Source organism: Cricetulus griseus, chromosome 4, assembly GCF_003668045.3.
Source record: "Cricetulus griseus strain 17A/GY chromosome 4, alternate assembly CriGri-PICRH-1.0, whole genome shotgun sequence".
NCBI lineage: Eukaryota > Metazoa > Chordata > Mammalia > Rodentia > Cricetidae > Cricetulus > Cricetulus griseus.
Genome location: NC_048597.1, coordinates 116,598,513 through 116,616,765, shown reverse-complemented (window position 1 = coordinate 116,616,765; position 18,253 = coordinate 116,598,513). Strand labels below are relative to the sequence as shown.

General features: G+C 45.3%; 1 protein-coding gene across 1 annotated transcript; it reads right to left on the bottom strand.

Moving 5' to 3' along the window:
• Positions 1-16,407: 16,407 nt before the first annotated feature.
• Positions 16,408-16,641, bottom strand: LOC100755123 (DNA-directed RNA polymerases I, II, and III subunit RPABC5). The gene has a single exon (XM_027416287.2). The coding sequence runs from the start codon at positions 16,639-16,641 to the stop codon at positions 16,408-16,410; it is 234 nt and encodes a 77-aa protein (XP_027272088.1).
• Positions 16,642-18,253: the final 1,612 nt, after the last annotated feature.

The following is an 18,253-nucleotide window of genomic DNA, read 5'->3' as shown; positions in this document are numbered from 1 at the left end:
GTTGGTATCAATGCACAAACCACCACACCCAGGATCTATTTTCTTTTTCTTTTCTTTTAAAGTAGTGTCACTATGTAGTCCAGGCTAGCTTTGAACTTTTGGATCTCTTGTCTCCTTCTCCCAAAGCTCTGGGATGACTGTGAGCATGGCCACACCCAGCTCTCCATGGTGAAAGATATCTAACAATAATGATCTCATTCTGTGCTTTTTAACACAAGTCTGAGAAGTTACCTGTGAAGACTGGGCTGCGGGTACCTGGGCTTTTATCTCTCAATTTCCTGCACTTGCTGTTTAAGAATCTGAGTTATGGGCTTTTGAAACAGCTCAGCAAGTCAAGGCACCTGACACCAAGACTGATGACCTGAGCTCAATCCCCGGGACTCTTTTGGTGGAAGGACAGAGCCAACTCCAGCAAGTTGTCCTGTGACCTTCCCAGGAGCATAAGGGTCATGGCAAGCATGCACCCCATGTAGTCAATTAATTGTCCAGGCAGTGGTGGCTCACACCTGTTATCCAAGCAATCTGCAAGTGTGTGTGTGTGTTTGGGGGGGGGGTGTGTGGCACATCTCGGTGAGTTCAAGGCCAGCATGATCTACAAAGCAAGTTCAAGGACAGCCAGAGCTGTTACACAGAGAAATCCTGTCTCAAATAAATAATAAATAAATAAAACAAATCTGGGTTTTATGTGTCTGGGTTTGGGGCATTTGTTTTCCTTTTGTCATTCCCTTTCTTGATACTCTTTGTCTCTCTATCACACTGTCTTCTAACCTCACCTGGTCTCCCACATCTTTGCTGTGTAATTGTCACATATGAATCTCAAGTCTTTTACTATTCACTGAACTTATTAAGTCGTTTGATCAGCCCTGCCCTTAATTTAAAATGCAAAAGAACAGAATGTCCCAGGACTCCACCTTGATCTCATTTTCACCAAATCACACCTTCTTGCTTGGTCTTCCAGTTAATTAATTAATGTGTAGACTTGTCAGGTTAGATGTACGCATAGGTTGAAAAGCCAGAGTGTGCTGCAAGGTTCATCACTGTGTGCTCCACCTCTTCATACATCTGACCTGCTTCTCTGATTTAGCAGTTTGCAAAGTCCTTTAGCTGTGTTTTTGATTGGGTTCCTCCCTGTTCCTAGGTGACATGCTTGTGCATCTGTTTCTTGATATTTCAATATATATATATATATATATATATATATATATATATATATATATTTCACAGGTAACTTCTCAGACTTGTGTTAAAAACCACAGAATGAGATCATTATCGCTAGATATCTTTCACCACGGAGAGCTGGGTGTGGCCATGCTCACAGTCATCCCAGAGCTTTGGGAGAAGGAGACAAGAGATCCAAAAGTTCAAAGCTAGCCTGGACTACATAGTGACACTACTTTAAAAGAAAAGAAAAAGAAAATAGATCCTGGGTGTGGCTGTTTGTGCATTGATACCAACACTTGGGAGGCAAGGGGGGCCATATATATCCATATATATCCTGTGAGTTTTTAAAAACAGGAAATGAGCCGATAGATGATGGCGCACGCCTTTAATCCCAGCACTTGGGAGGCAGAGGCAGGAGGATCTCTGTGAGTTCAAGACCAGCCTGGTCTACAGAGAGAGTTCCAGGACAGCCAAAGCTACACAGAGAAACCCCATCTGGGGGGTGGGGAGAGGGGGAAGTTCAAGATAGTTTTCAGCTGTAGCAACATAGCAAACTCTGGAGCAGCCTGGGCTACAGAGATCTTGTCTCAAAAGAAGACAAAACATTAAGGCTACAGTTTTAAGATTTTGCTAATCAAACATCAATCAATAATTTTCCCACCCGGAGTAGTTAGTGTCCTAACCTGACCATCTTCAAAAGTGTCTTGTGTTATTTTGGGAGTCAGATGCAGCTCGAGCTGGCCTTGAACTCACTATCTAGCTGACAGCCTTGAGATTGTGCTGTAAAGAAATACTAAAGGGATACACAGACTTTCTTAAATTAATATTTTATTTTTCAGCATGGGTGTTTTTCTAGCCTGTATGTTGGTATACTATGTAGGTGCCTGGTACTTGGGGAGAGTACAAGAAGGCTTTGGATTCCCTAGAACTGGAATTACAAATGGTTGTGAACTGCCATGTGATCCTCCATGAAGAGCAACCAGTGCTCTTAACTGCTGGGCCCTCTCTCCATATATTGGCTCTCTCTGTGTAGCTCTGGCTAGCCTGGAATGCTCTGTAGACCAGGCTAGCCTGGAACTTGTAGTGACCCTCATGTTTTGGCCTCCTTTGTGTTGGGACTAAAGTGGGTATCACCAGATTCAACTTCATGTCTTTTTTAAAAAAACATCTAGATTCTACATAGAAAATAAAACATGCAGTATTCGTCTTTTTTAAACTAAGAACACTTAAAACTTATTATTAAAAATGTGTGTTTGCATGTGTTCGTGTTTTGAGGCAGAGTCTCATTCTATCCCAGGCTGGCTTCAAATTTCCAGCAATCCTCTTCTCTTATCTCCCTGACTATTAGGGTTATAGGCACGAGCTGTCTGTATCATTATTATGACTGTATTTCTACATTATTTACACTGATCCATGTAATAGACTATGGCTATAGTTTTTCTCTTGGGGTTTCTTTTCCTGGAATTGTTCCTTTTTTTTTTTTTGCCTGTCTATGTGTATGGTGCTTTTGTTCCCATGAGTGTACAACTGTGCATGTGACCCTGGAGGCCAGAAGTCAATCCCAAGTGCCATTCCTCAGAACTTGCCAAGTAGGCCATATGGGTGGGTAGAAAGCCCCAGGGATGTATTCTGGCTCCCCAGTGCTGGGATTACAAGAATCCACCACCAAACCCAGCTTTTTACTTTGGTTTGGTTTGGTTTTTGAGACAGGATTTTTTTTTCCTGTGTGTGTGTGTGTGTGTGTGTGTGTGTGTGTGTGTGTGTGTGTGTAATTTAAATTAGAAACAATCTTATTTTACATATCAATCCTGGTTCCCTCTTCCTCCCATCCTCTCATGCCGCCTCCAGGATTTTTCTGTGTAGCTCTGGCTATCCTGGATCTTGATTTGTAGACCAGGCTGGCTTTGAACTCATAGAGATCTGCCTGCCACTGTCCCCCTAGTGCTGGGATTAAAAGCTTGTGCCACCACACGTGGCTCTGTTCTACTGTTTAAGAGTCTTCCTTTCACCTTTATTTTCTAGCCCTTATAGTGAATCTCTCATTTCAGTGTTCGTGCGTGTGTGCATGTGTGCATGTGTGAGAGAGTCTGTGATGTGTATGTATATGTGTGTGTGTGTGAATGTGTGTGTGTTTGCATATGTGTGAGTGTGTGACTGTGAGTATCTGTGTATATATGTGTGTGAGAGTGTGCATGTATGTGTGGGAGTGTGTCAGTGTGTGTGTGTGTGAGAGTGTGAGTATGTGTATATGTGTGTAAGTTATGTGTCTATGTGTCTGAGTGTATGTATATATGTCTGTGTGCATGTATATGTGTATATATGTATATATGTGAGTGTGTGTTTTATATTAGTGAGCACAGAGGTCAGAGGAGGACATTGGGTATGCTGCTCTCTCAGTCTCTGCCTTATTCCCTTGAACCAGGGTCTCTCACAGAGAACCTACAGCTCAGCTGGCGGCCAGCAAGTCCCAGCAATCCTCCTGTGTCAGCCCCTCACAATAATGAAGTTACAGGTTTACTCAGACACTGGCTTTTTTTTTTTTTTTTTTTTTGACATGGGTGCTGGGGATTGAAACTCGGGTCCTCATACTTGTTCAGCAAGCATCCTTTCCCAGGCAATGAGCCATTGCCTGGCCCCCTGACTCTCCTTTTTAAAACTGACACTTCTGATTTTCAAGAGCCCTTTCTGTTCTCTGATGCTTCTTTTCCGTGGCCCTGGGTACTGGCTTCAGGGTCAAAATATCTATTCTTATCTAATCCAGCAAGCAACAATATTAATCTTTTAAAGCTTTTCTTCCTTTTTTTTTTTTTTTTTTGATCTTACTTTCCCCAAGGTCATTTGTGACTGTGTCTTTTTGGTTCCTGTCTCTGACACCAAAAGCTGCCTGACCTTCAGCTCCCTATTTATATATCAATACCCTTGTGCTAGGTACTTCATCCAGAGAGGACACCATCAATCACACACAGGGTGTGGAGGAAGAAGACGTGAGAACCCTGGTTCCTAGAATTTAAGAAGGTGAGTGAATGCAGGAAGAGGACAGCTAAAGGTCTCATCTTGTTAACCACCCTCTCCCCCACCCAAAGCCTTAGCTGGGTTATGTTATCTGGGCTGGAGTCAGCCTCATTTAACCTCTCTAGAAGGTCACTATCACATCTTGAGCCCCTATTGGTAAGAAGGTCATCACCTTGTTCTTGGTAGGAGACTTTGTTTCTCACACCCTCCCAGGCTAGGGATGGAATCTATGGTTTTGTGCATGTTAGGCAAGTGTGCTTGTCCACAGGAGCCACACCCCAGCCCCTCACTGGGGCATTCTAGGCAGGTGCTCTACCACTGAGCCACACCCCAGCCCCTCACTGGGGCATTCTAGGCAGGTGCTCTACCACCACTGAGCCACACCCCAGCCCCTCACTGGGGGATTCTAGGCAGTTGCTCTACCACTGAGCCACACCCCAGCCCCTCACTGGGGGATTCTAGGCAGTTGCTCTACCACTGAGCCACACCCCAGCCCCTCACTGGGGGATTCTAGGCAGGGGCTCTACCACTGAGCCACACCCCAGTCCTTCACTGGTGTGTTCTAAGCAGGTTCTGTATTGCTGAGCTATACACCCCACTCCATGCCTAGACTCCAGAATTCCCCAGCGAGGGGCTGTATACGTAAATGTGACTAAGCCTATCATACAAAAATCCTTAACAACAACACACACACACACACCACACATACACACACACATACACCACACACACACATACACACACTTACACTCACCACACACACACTCACACACACACCCCACACACATACACACCCCACACACGCCCCCCCCACATACACACACCACACACACACACATACCACATGCAAACACATACACACACACACACATAACACACACACACACACACACACACACACACACACACACCCCACAGTACAGAAAGCCTACCAGACCCCCCTCCTCCCCAATTAAGTTAAGTACCTATTCTCTGTGTACCCTCAGCGCCAAGTGTACATCTGTTCTCATTGTGTCAGTCATCTTTGCTGCACTACAAATTACTTCGAAGCTTAGTGTTTTAAATTGGCAGCTCTCATTTACTGTCTCATGTCTCTGTGAGCTGGGCGTGCAGGGCATGATGGGATTGACTTGGCTCAGCTCAGCAGTGTCTGGGGCCTCAGCTGGAAGGCCTGAGGCTAGAGGGCTGAAGTCACCTGCAAGCTTGACCTATGCTGGCTGTTCAGCAGATGACTCACTCACCTGGCAAGCAGGTTGGGACTGGCTGTTGGCAGCCTGCCTCTGTTCCCCCGGGTGGCCCTTTCCCCAGGCTGTCTGAAAAGTCTCCGTGACATGGCAGCTGGCTTTCCCCAGCCAGGATGGATGATTCAAGACTATGGTGGTTCAAGTACCACCTACCCCCCTCCGTGGTGTGTGTGTGTGTGTGTGTGTGTGTGTGTGTGTGTGTGTGTGTGTGTGCCAGAGTTCAGTGGCAGGTGTCTTTCCTAATAGCTTTCTACCTTATTATTTATTTATTCCTATTTTATGAGTTTGCCTACATGTGTGTGTAAATGCACCATGTGTGGACCATGCTCAAGGAGGTCAGAAGAGAGCATTAGATCCCTGAATCTGGAGTAACAGACAGTTGTGTGTAGCCATGTGGGTGCTGGGACCCAAAGGCAGGCCTTTGACAAGAATAGAAAGTGCTCTTAACTGCTGAGCCATTTCACCAGCCTCCCATCGTATTTATTTTGTCATATATTCTTCAGCACATGTCATACATGAATATGGTGTATTTGGATCATATCCACCTCTTACTTATCCCCTCCAAGTCCTTCTGAACTCCCTCATTCTCCTCCAGACTTCTTATCTGCTGTTGCTTGCTAATAGTCCACGGAGTTCTGTGTTAAGGGTGGGTTCTTGTGAGCTCTTCCCCAGATTTTCGAGACAAACTATGCCACACCCTCTTGCTTGCTGAGTGTGGCGGCTGAGGGAACCTAGAGTCACCTCTGAGACAATCCTCTTCCCACCAGTGAGTGATGATCTAGTTTAGGTTAGCCTCTGGGCATGACTCTGGGGATTATCTCCATCCAGTTAATTGAGGTGGGGAAGGCCTCCCATTGTGGATAGTGTCATTCCCTGGGCAATAGCCTTAGACAAAGAAGAAAGTGGTGGGCTGGTGAGGTGGCTTTAATGCAAGTGGTTCTCAACCTTCCTAATGCTGAGACCCTTTAATACAGTTCCTCATGCTGTGGTGACCCCAACCATAACATTATTTTCATTGCTGCTTCATAACTGTAATCTTGCTACTGTTATGAACCGTCATGTAAATATCTGACATGTAGGATACCCACTGTCTGACCCTTGTGATGGTAATGACTCCCAGGTTGAGAACTAATGGCTTAATGGTCAACAGTGCTTTTCACCAAGTCTGAGGACCTGGCTTTGGTCCCTTAGACCCACAAGGTGAAAGGAGAGAAGCAGCCCCTGCATGGTGTCCTCTGACCTCCAGCTGTGCATGCTGTGCACACAAAGGTAAAATAAATCAATACATGTAATTAAACTATATTTGTATAAGAGAAAGTGAGCTGAGCACAGTGTTCTTGCTTCCATCTTCCTGACGGTGACTGTATTGGGACCAGTTGCTCCAACCTCCAGCTGCCTGCCTCCCAACAACTATGGACTGTACTTCACACTCTGAGCCCAAGGAAACCCTTTCTCCCTTAAGTTGCTTTTGTATTTTATCACAGTGGCAGGAAAAGAGGCCATGAGACTCAGTAAACACAAGAGTGTATCCCCAGTGCCCGGCCCCAGTCCCTTGATCACCTAACTCTGAAGATGCACACTGTCATTTCCATTACATACTGTTTGTTGGTATTGAGTCTTGGATTCTAACACAAAATTGAGATACTCTACTTTGCAGGCCAGGGACACAGTTAGTGGGGTGCTTGATTTGCATGCATGAAGCCTTGGGTTCCTTTCATAGTGTCATAAAACTGGGCACAGTGGTGTATGCCTGTGTTCTCAGTGTTGGTAGGTGGACTTGGGAGGACCAGAAGTTCCAGATTATCCTTAATTATGTAGGAAATTCAAGGCCAGCCTGGACTATGTCTCAAAAAAGAAAATCTAAACTAAATTAAAACAAAAACAAATTACCATCTGACCAGCTGCGTCACACTCCTGCCTTTATTTCTTTTCCACCATGATGGACTGTGTACCCCCAAACCCCTTCGTATTTTATTAGGTACTTACTTTATGGACGCAAAGAGAAGGGTAGTGAATACAATGGCTGAGTCACTCTTACCGCTTCAGCAAAGACTGGTGAGAGCTCCTTTGTAGATTCCCACCTCCAGTTTCCCCAGCAACAACTCAGGTACCACTTCCTTTTGATGGGGGTTAGGGACACAAGGGGGAAAACCAGTTAGTGCCATCAGACATTTGGGCCTATGAGCACACCAAGCATCAATTATGGAATAGACAAATTATATGTTTCCTATACACATCGAGTTCAAATGTATGTAAATAACAGATTAATGGAAATGTAAGTTCACTGAAATGTAATTGTGGTTCTGTTACTATTTGTTTTCTCTTTTTGTCAACATAGCTATCTTTATGAGGATCATAAAAATCGTTTTATGTTAAAAGGGGCTGGAGAGATGACTCACTGGTTAAGAGCACTGGCTGCTCTGACAGAGAGACTGAGTTCGATTTCCAGAATCCACATGCCAGTTCACAAGCATCTGTAACTACAGTCTCAGAGAACCCCAGGGCACCAGGCACTTATGAGGTGCATGCAGACAAAATGCTCGTGTAAATAAATAAATAAATAAATAAATAAATAAATCGTAAAAGTAAAACACATAAAGAGAGTCAGGCATGATGGTTCAACACTTGGGGAAGTAGAGGCAGAAGGATCAGAAGTTCAGGGTCACCCTTAGCTACAAATAGATCAGCCTAAGTCTCAAGCCAACAAAAACGCAAGAGTAAGAGAGAGATCTCTAAGATTAGTGTCCCAGGTGTACTGATATATATGCAAAATGTAAATAAATGCTAGAATAACTATATGATATTAAACAACTGTGGAAAAGAATGAAGATACTCTCAAGAACTAATACAGAATAACTTCCAAGATAAACTAACTGTTAAAAAGTGAATTGGAGAGCTGTTGTACTAAAAGTTGTGCATTTGCTTATGTTCATTCATGAAAAATCTCATGACTTATCTTTCCCTGGAGTACAGAGTGGGAGGTAAAACATAAAAAAACCAACCATCTGTAAATTGGGGTAAGGAGAGAGATCTACAATGTAGCCTTCACAATTTTTGGATTTTGAATCATAAGACTATTTTGCTCATGTTTAAAAACCAAAACCAAAGATATATATGCAAATATATATATATTGCAGGCCTGGAAAGTAAGAGCCTGAAACTAAACACTAAGAAAAAAGGATGTGACTCAGTGGTAGAGCACCTGCCTAGAATCCCCCAGTGAGGGGCTGGGGTGTGGCTCAGGGGTAGAGCCCCTGCCTAGAATCCCCCAGTGAGGGGCTGGGGTGTGTCTCAGCGGTAGAGCACCTGCCTAGAATCCCCAAGTGAGGGGCTGGGATGTGGCTCAGCGGTAGAGCACCTGCCTAGAATCCCCGAGTGAGGGGCTGGGGTGTGTCTCAGTGGTAGAGCCCCTGCCTAGAATCCCCCAGTGAGGGGCTGGGGTGTGGCTCAGAGGTAGAAAGCTTCCTTTGCATGTACAAAGTCCAGGGTTTGATCCACAGCATCACCAATAAAAATAAATTAAGTAAATATTTGTATTTTATAAAATTATTTATTTTATTTTATGTGTATTAGTTTTTTGTCCACATATATTTCTGTTTGCCACATGTGTGACTAGTGCCTGTGAATGCTGGAAGGTGTTGAATCCTGTAGAATTGGACTTTCAGACAATTGTAAGCCATCATTTGGGTGCTGAGAATGGAAGTCTAGTCTTCTGCAAGAGCAACAAATACTCTTTTAAAAAAATTATTCTTCTCTCATGCATTACATCCTGACTGCAATTTCCCCACCCTCCACTCCTCCACTGTTCCCTTCCAAAAAAAAAAAACAGAGAGAGAGAGAGAGAGAGAGAGAGAGAGAGAGAGAGAGAGAATCTACAACAATGACCCTGGCAATAAGTACTCATAACCAATGAGCCAACTCTTTAGTCCTTATTTTTATTGTTTTAAAACATTATTCTTTAATAATCTCTCTCTGTATTTTTATTTTATTTATTTGGTATGTTTGTATGGGTGGGAACATGCCATGGAGTCTGACCCAGACTCAGGTTGTAAGACTTTTTGGCACCTTTTCTGCTAAACCATCTTAGAGGTCTCTTTTGACAGTGTCGTATATGCATGTAATACAGTTTGGTCATTCTCCACTGCTTGTTGGAATAATGTCAAATTTACCAGCTCATATAGCTCTTCTGCCCTGTCCTCTCACCTCTGCTTTCTCCTGCCAGAGCCGTGATTCAGGCTGCTGCTCTCCCTCCCTCCCTCCCCAGTGGGTCCATTCCCTCAGGCATCCATAGGATTTCTCATATTGTCTCTGCCTGGAACACTCTCCACCACCCAAGCTGCTCACTTGCACAGTTTCCTGGAAAGGTTTCTTGCTACCAGGGCAGGCAAGAGTGTTTATAAGGTGAAGGCACTTGCTGCCAAGCCAGACTCCCTGGGTTCAATCCCTAGGACCCTAGTGCTAAAATGAGAGGACTGACCACTGCGAGGTATGAGGTATTCTCTGACCTTCAGAGCAATGCAATGCCTTGTGCACGAACACAAGCGGGGAAGTAGGACATACAGAATGAAAGAAAGGTAAAAAGCCCCAAATAAACACACACACACTCACACACACACACACACACACACACAGACACACACACAGAGACACACACACACACACAGACACACACACACACACACAGACACACACACACACACACACACACACACACACACTCACACACACACAGACACACACACACACACACACACACTCACACACACACACACACTCACACACACACACAGACACACACACACTCACACCACACACACACACACACACACACACACTCACACACACACACACACACACACAGACACACACACACTCACACACACACACAGACACACACACACAGACACACACACACACACACACACACACACACAGACACACACACTCACACACACACACAGACACACACACACACTCACACACACAGACACACAGACACACACACACACACACACACTCACACACACACACAGACACACACTCACACACACACAGACACACACACACTCACACTCACACACACACACACACTCACACACACACACAGACACACACACACACTCACACACACACAGACACACACACACAGACACACACACACTCACACACAGACACACACACACTCACACACACACACACAGACACACACACACACACTCACACACACACACAGACACACACACACACACACAGACACACACACAGACACACACACACACAGACACACACACACACACAGACACACACACACACACACACACACACACACACTCACACACAGACACACACACACACACACACACACTCACACACACACTCACACACACACACTCACACACACACACACACACACACACACACACACACACACACACACACACGAGTAAAAAAATTGGCATTTTCTGTGGGCTGCTAACCAGCTCCCACATAAAGACTGGGAGTCTTATTATTAATTACGAATACTTGGCCTTAGCTTAGGCTTGTCCCACTAGCTCTTTTAACTTAATTTAACCTGTTTCTATTCATCTTCGTTTTGCTTGGGGCTTTTTACCTTCCTTTCATTCTGTATGTCCTACTTCCCTGCTTCCTCTGTGTCTGGCTGGCTGACCTGGTGTCTCTTTTCTTTCTTTCCCCAAGCTTAAATTCCTCCTCCTACTTACTGTCTTTGCCCAGAAGTCTCACCTATACCCGCTCCCTCACTATTGGCCCTTCAGCTTTTTATTAGACCATTCAGGGGATCAAGGAACCCCTGGAAACCCCTGATCTTAAGAAAATAGGAATCTGGGTGTGGTGGCGCACACCTTCAATACTGCACTCAGGAGACAGAGGCAGACAGATCTCTATGTCTATGAGTTCAAGGCCAACCTGGTCTACAGAGTGAGTTCCAGGACAGCCAGTGCTACATAGAGAAACCCTATCTTGAAAAACCAGAGAGAGGGTTGGGGGAGGGAGGGAAGAAAACAGGGAGGGGGAGAGAGGGGTGGAGGGAGGAGAACCAAGAGTTCAAGGCTGTCCTGGGCTCTATAATGAGCTCAAGTTTTAAGGCAGAAGGGACTACATGGAACCCTGTCTTTTTGTTTTTGTTTTTATTTTGTTTGTTTCAAGACAAGGTTTCTCTGTCATGGATTTCACTCTGTAGACCAGGCTGGCCTAGAACTCAGAGATCTACCTGCCTCTGCCTCTGGAAGGCTGGGATTAAAGGCGTTCACTACCACTGCCTGGCTGATGGAACCCTGTCTTTAAAACAGTAGTAATAAAATAAGACCAGTGAAATATCAGTGTGTAAAGAAGCTCTCCTTGCCATCCTAGTGACCTAAGTTCAATTCTCCTGAACCCATGTAAAGATGGAAGGAACCAACTCCACAGTTTCTTCAGAGCTCCGCTCTTGCACTGTGCCATGTGTATGCCCCCCTTTCTCTCTCTCTCTCTCTCTCTCTCTCTCTCTCTCTCTCTCTCTCTCACACACACACACACACACACATATTAATATATTATAAATAAAAACTTAAATGTCTGGTGTAGTGATTCACTTGTGTAATCCCAGAACTCAGCAATGTGAAATACAAGAATCAATTTGATGACTGGCCTACATAGGGAGACCCTGTGTCATGCTACCCCTTACCCCCCCCAAAAAAAAACAGACACAAAAAAGAAGATATAAAACTGACACAAAGCAGAATGCTGGTGGCGCACACCTTTAATCTAAGCACTCAGAAGGCAGATCTCTGAGTTCAAGACCAGCTTGGTCTCCAAAAGACTTCCAGGACAGCCAGGGCTACACAGAGAAACCCTGCCTTGAAAAAAAATACAAATCTAGACTGGAGGATGAAATCAATGGTGTCCTAAGTGACTATGGCGTCCTCAAAGATCCTAGGCCCTCAGAGGGAAGTCAACTGTAGAGTGGAATTTTCTCTCAACCAACTAGACCGTGCCTATCCAGCTCCGCTATCCTCCTGGGACGCTGTGCACACACCAACCAGTGTTATCATGGTGCCAAGACAGAGCCCCATTGTCTGCTTTATCTCTGCAGTCAGACCAGGTCCGCCAAGACCAGGGAGCAGGCTCCACATTCAAAACGTTACATGAAGATGGGATTAGAATCAGCCTTGACGCATGGAGATAAATTTACTGTCGCTGTGCATATGAAGAGCTTGAGGACATCCAGGGAGGATGGGGAGCAGAGGAGGGTGGAATAAGACCAAGGAAGACCGAAGGCCTGCAGTCTGCAGTGGCTGCAGTCAAGGGCATGTGTGCACATACTCAGGGGGGATGGGCTGTGTGAGACAAGGTGGGTTTCGTTTCTTAGGTTTTGTTGTTCAGTTACCTCATATATCCTAGCATAGTCTTGAAATTGCTATGTAATCTTTTTATTATTTTATTTGTGTGTGTGTGTGTGTGTGTGCATGTATGTAGACATGCTGAGGACCCATGGGCTTTTGGGCAGCCAAGTGCTCTACCACTGAGCCATAACCCCAACCCCTGTGGAGCCATACCCCCAATCACTGGGAGCTTGCTGAAAGAAGTTAGTCACTAGTGGAGTGATAGGTCCTTGGAGAACCTATCATCCATATCCTCTTTCTGTTCTGCTTGCCATCCACCAAGAAAAAACAAAAAACAAAAAACAAAAAAACGAAAAAGAAAAACCAAAGGCTGGAGCGATTGATCAGTGGTTAAGAGCCCACACTTTTCTAGAGGAGTTCAGTTCTTATCACCCACATCTGCTGTTCACAACTGCCTGCAAGTTTCACTCCAGGGGACCTGACACCCGAATGCAGGTGCACAAACACACACACACAGAGACACATATGTATGAAATATTCTTTGCCAATCTTATTTTGGTCAGTTGTGTATAGGTGTGTGTGTCACATGTAGGTATGTGCACATGAGTGCAGGAACCAACCCACAGAGGCCAGAGGTGTTGGATCCTCAAGAGCTGGAGTTACAGATGGTTGGGAATCACCTTACATGGGTCCTGGGAACTGAACTCTGGCCCCCTGGAAAAGCAGCCGTCTTTTCTGCTCCCATAATATTTTTTAAGTGAAAAGCAATCTTAGCCACATGTTCTAGCTGTCTCAGAGTTCTGGCCAAGTATGTGGGGGCAACTGACACGTACTGAACCCTGTGAAACCATGAATCACAATAAATCTCCCCAACTCCTAAGACAGGATTTCCCTCTGTGTAGCCCTTGCTGTCCCGAAACTTGCATTGTGGACCAGGCTGGTCTCAAACTCACAGAGATCCGCCTGCCTCTGCCTCTCAAGTGCTGGGTTTAAAGATGTATGCCACCAGTGCCCAGCTCTAAAAGATAATTTTTATCATAAGTGTGGACATCAAAGGACAACTTTCAGGAGTCAGTTCTCTCCTACCATTTGAGTTCCAGGAATCAAACTCAGGTCATCAGGCTTGGTGACAGCAAGCACTTTCACCCACTGAGGTGTTTTGCTAGCCACTGTTTGAAAGATACTCTAAGAGAATAATAAGGAAGTTAGAGAGCTGGCTCAGTGGGTAAAGTGCCTGCCAAAGTAGCCTGAGATGGACTTTTGCCCTCCATATGCACATACATTCATGCAAGAACTGCTGCACACATGTGTGTGCTCAGACACACACACCCATGCACACACTGCTGTACCTGTGTGCTCAGACACACACACACTCATATTCTCAACCCCCCCAAAGCCAAGAGTCCGGAAGATGGTTCAGTAGGTGAATCTCTGCTACACTGGAGGCAAGTCTGAGAACTGGGGTGTGGAACCCAGAACCCACAGAAATGTTGAAAATGCCGGGGGGGGGGGGCAGGTCTCCAAAGCAGAAATCTGAGAGAATGACAGGAGGGTAACGCCTGGGTTGGATGAACATTTTCCAAATGACCGAGTGATTTGCATTAGAAGTGATTCAGGTTGATGAGATGGCACAGTGGGTGTAGCGGCTTCCTGCCAAGCCTCATGACCCCGAGTGCGATCACCAGAACCCACATGGTGGAGGGAGAGAAATGAGTCATGTAAGTTGTCCTGACCTCCACACAAGTGCCACAGCATTCCCGGATACATACATACATACATACATACATACATACATACATACATACATACATACATACCAAAATGAACAAATTTGCACTGAGGCTGTAGCTCAGTCGGTAGAGGGTTTGCCTAACAGTCAAGAGGCCCTGATTCGATCCCCAGTACTGCACAAACCAGGCATTGTGGAATGTATCTTGAACTTTCTATGAGGACAAGGATGAATATGAATGCCTCTCTTCCTGCCCTCATCTCCTGAGTGCTGGGGTGACAAGCAGATGCCTCCACACCTGGCTCGTGGTTGCTTTGTTTCTGTGCATCATAGGTAACACGCAGAGTATACGTCTGTTGTTTTGTTTTGCTTTTGTTTTTTTGAGACAGGGTTTCTCTGTGTAGTCCTGGTTGTCCTGGCACTCGCTCTGTAGACCAGGCTGACCTTGAACTCACAGAGATCAGCCTGCTTCTTCCTCCTGAGTGCTGGGATTAAAGGTGTGCACCATCACCATCTGGCTTAAAGCATCCTTCTTTATGTCTTTTCAAGCATGTTACAAATCTCTCTTCTAAATGTCTTATGACAAAATCATGACTGTTAGTTGCCAAATCACAACATTTATTAAGTTCACAAATTCACAGTGCTTCTGTGGTTCAGATGAAAGGCCTTGCTTATCAAAGACTGGAACGCTGATGGCTGCACTAACAGCATCTTGAGGGGAGGGCATTCCCTGGTCTCAGAGCCATTTCTGCTGCATTCATGGTTACCAAACAAACATGGTGAATCGCCACCTAAGAAGTCACAAGATTTGGACATACCAGGAAAGCAAGGATGGGATGCAAAATGCAAGCAGAGAAAAGTGGAATTATGGCAAAAGTTTCTAGGGAGTTTTTTTTCCCCTGAGCATGTTTATATGTGTGCCTGTGCATGTGTGTGTGTGTGTGTGTGTGCGCGTGTTTACCATTGTAGGCCAGAAGAAGACATCAGATCCCCTAGAGCTGGAGTTACCAGCAGTTGTAAAACACCTGACATGGGTGCTAGGTACTGAACTCATGACCTCTGAGAGAGCAGCAAGTGCTCTTAAACACTAAGTCATCTCTCTAGCCACTCTTTTAGTTTTCCAAGACAGGGTTTCTCTGTGGCTTTGGAGGCTGTCCTGGAACTCACTCTGTAGACCAGGCTGTCCTCATCCACCTGTGCCTCCCAAGTGCTGGGATCAAAGGTGTGTGCCACCACCACCCAGCTTCCCAGCCCCTACTTCAAAAAAGAAATATGAATGACAACTTCCTAAGTTTCTTGCCTCCCACCTTCTTTGAGACATGGCCTCTTTGATGTTTTTTTCTACTACATATGCAAGGCTAGCTGGCCCGTGACCTTCTGGGTATTTTCATGTCTCCACTTTCCATCTCCCTATTGATGTTCTTAGCCAAGTTTACTGTGGGTTATGAGGGCTTAAACTCACATCTTCCTTGTACCAAAGTGCTTTACCAGCTGAGCCTCCCATGTTTTGGTTTCTTTGTCTGAATCCCCAACACCACTTCATCTCTCTATTCTCTTTCTGCCCTGACGTTAGTTTACTCTAGTTCTTTGAGTCACCATTTGTGGTCTTTTTGGCTAAGATCACATGTATTTCTTTGCCCAGCTGCCACTGAAGAACTTGATAGCTCCTGGTACCTTGAGGGTAAATAAATATTAAAATTGAAGGACAAAAGGAATTAATTTGGCAACAGTGATCTGCTTGCAGCTGCCGTTCCCCATCCACACCCTCTAATGCCAGGTTCTTTTTTTTTTCTTCTTCTAACGTCTTTACTGAACTGTTTCTTCCAGAGTGGGGGGATGTAGGCCACAGGGCCAAAGCCAGGAAATGCACCCACCTCCCCAACACCTCAGTTTGAATTCAGCATGAGAAGACTGTCCATGGCTAGCAGAGGAGGAGGGTAAACTCCAGACTTCGCTTCTCTAGGGGAGCATAGTTAAGCAGCTTTTCAATCAGGTCCACGTGTGCTAGCAGCATGTGGCGGCAGCAGTAGCGCTTCAGGCCCAGAGCATCCAGGGCATCTCCCTCGGTGGACTCGGCCTGCAGCAGACACAGGTAGGCTTCCCATTTGTTGCCAACGATCTTCCCGCAGGTGAAGCAGCGCACCGGGATGATCATGGCAGCGTCTCTAATGCCAGGTTCTTATTTAGGGCACAGAAAATGTTAGCAGTGATGAAAGACCTAATTTGTTAAGCTCATTGTTGGAGGAAGTTAGCTAAGCCTAGGACAGGAAGGAGGGTGGTTAACCCATATCATCTTTTTTTTTTTTTTTTTTTTTTTTTTTTTTTTTTTTTTTTTTTGAGACAGGGTTTCTTGGAGACAGGGTTTCTCTCTATATTCCTGGCTGTCCTGGAACTCGCTCTGTAGACCAGGCAGCGTGGAACTCACAGAGATCCTCTTGCCTCTGCCTCCCAAGTGTTGGGATTAAAGGTATGTGCTGCTGCCGCTGCCAGTCCATTACCCAGCCATATTAAATATCTTTAAATTATTTCTTTCTTTACACACACACACACACACACACACACACACACACACTATCATAACTCTCATGTGAAGGTTAGAGGACAGCTTGTGGGAGTCAGTTTTCTCCTTCCACTACTGTCTATCCTGGGGTTTGAACTCAGGTCCTCAGTCTTGCTGGAAAATGCCTTCACTCACCAAGCAATCTGCAGACTCTCAGATGATATCACTGATGTGACACTGGGAAAGTAGGGAGATGGGTGGTTAGACCCAAGAGGAGGAAAATGTAGACCATTCCAAGGCTGGGGCTTTGTTGAGGGCAGGTTGACATGCCTCCAGGGTCTATCCTGGTTGCTGCAACACTGAAAAACTCATGTCAGTTGGTAAGGTCTGGCTAGGGATGGAGCTCAAGTGGTAGAGTGCTTGCTTGCCTGGCACGCCTGACACCCTGGATTCCATCCATGACTGACATGGTGGCACATGTCTATTATCCTGGCACTGGGAGGTAGAGGCTGGAAGAATAAAGACTCAATGTCACCTTCCACTATACAGTGAATTTGAAGCCAGCCTGGTCTACATGAGTCTAACACACACACATACTATATCATATATATATGTATTATATATATTATAATATATACATTGCTGACAAGTTTTTTTTGTGTTTTGTTTTTCAAGACTGGGTTTCTCTGTAGCTTTGGAGCCTGTCCTGGAACTCACTCTGTAGAGCAAGCTAACATCGAATTCATAGAGACCCACCTGTCTCTGTCTTCTGAGTGCTGGGATTAAAGTGCTTGGCCCCTAACAAAGTTTTTAAGTGCCCCACATCCCCCTAACTGTCTCCTGGCCATCACAGACCTCACTCTTAGTAACAAAAACACGGAAGGAGCTGGGTGTGGTGGCACATACCTCCAGTCCCAAAGAGTTATAGCCAACATAGTGGTAGACCTCCAAGAATTTGACTTTGTGCTAAAGCAAGTGTGTGTTCAAGTTAGGATCGTAGCCGTGCAAAAGCCAACTGCTAAATATTTTTAACATCACCCCTAGTCAGGGCCATGAAAAAGCAAAACCTAACTAAGCATGGTGAGTGGTTTGAAGAACATGATCTAACACTGGGCTGAGGTTTTGGCTTCTCCTTGGAGCATTGGCAGGAGTTATACACTCAGGCAGGCCAGTGTTCTGCTTGATTTGTACAGGAAAATAATGCCTTAGTTTAAAGAACAAAGGTCTAACTCAGGCCAGCACACTGCATACAGGTACGAGCTCTCTG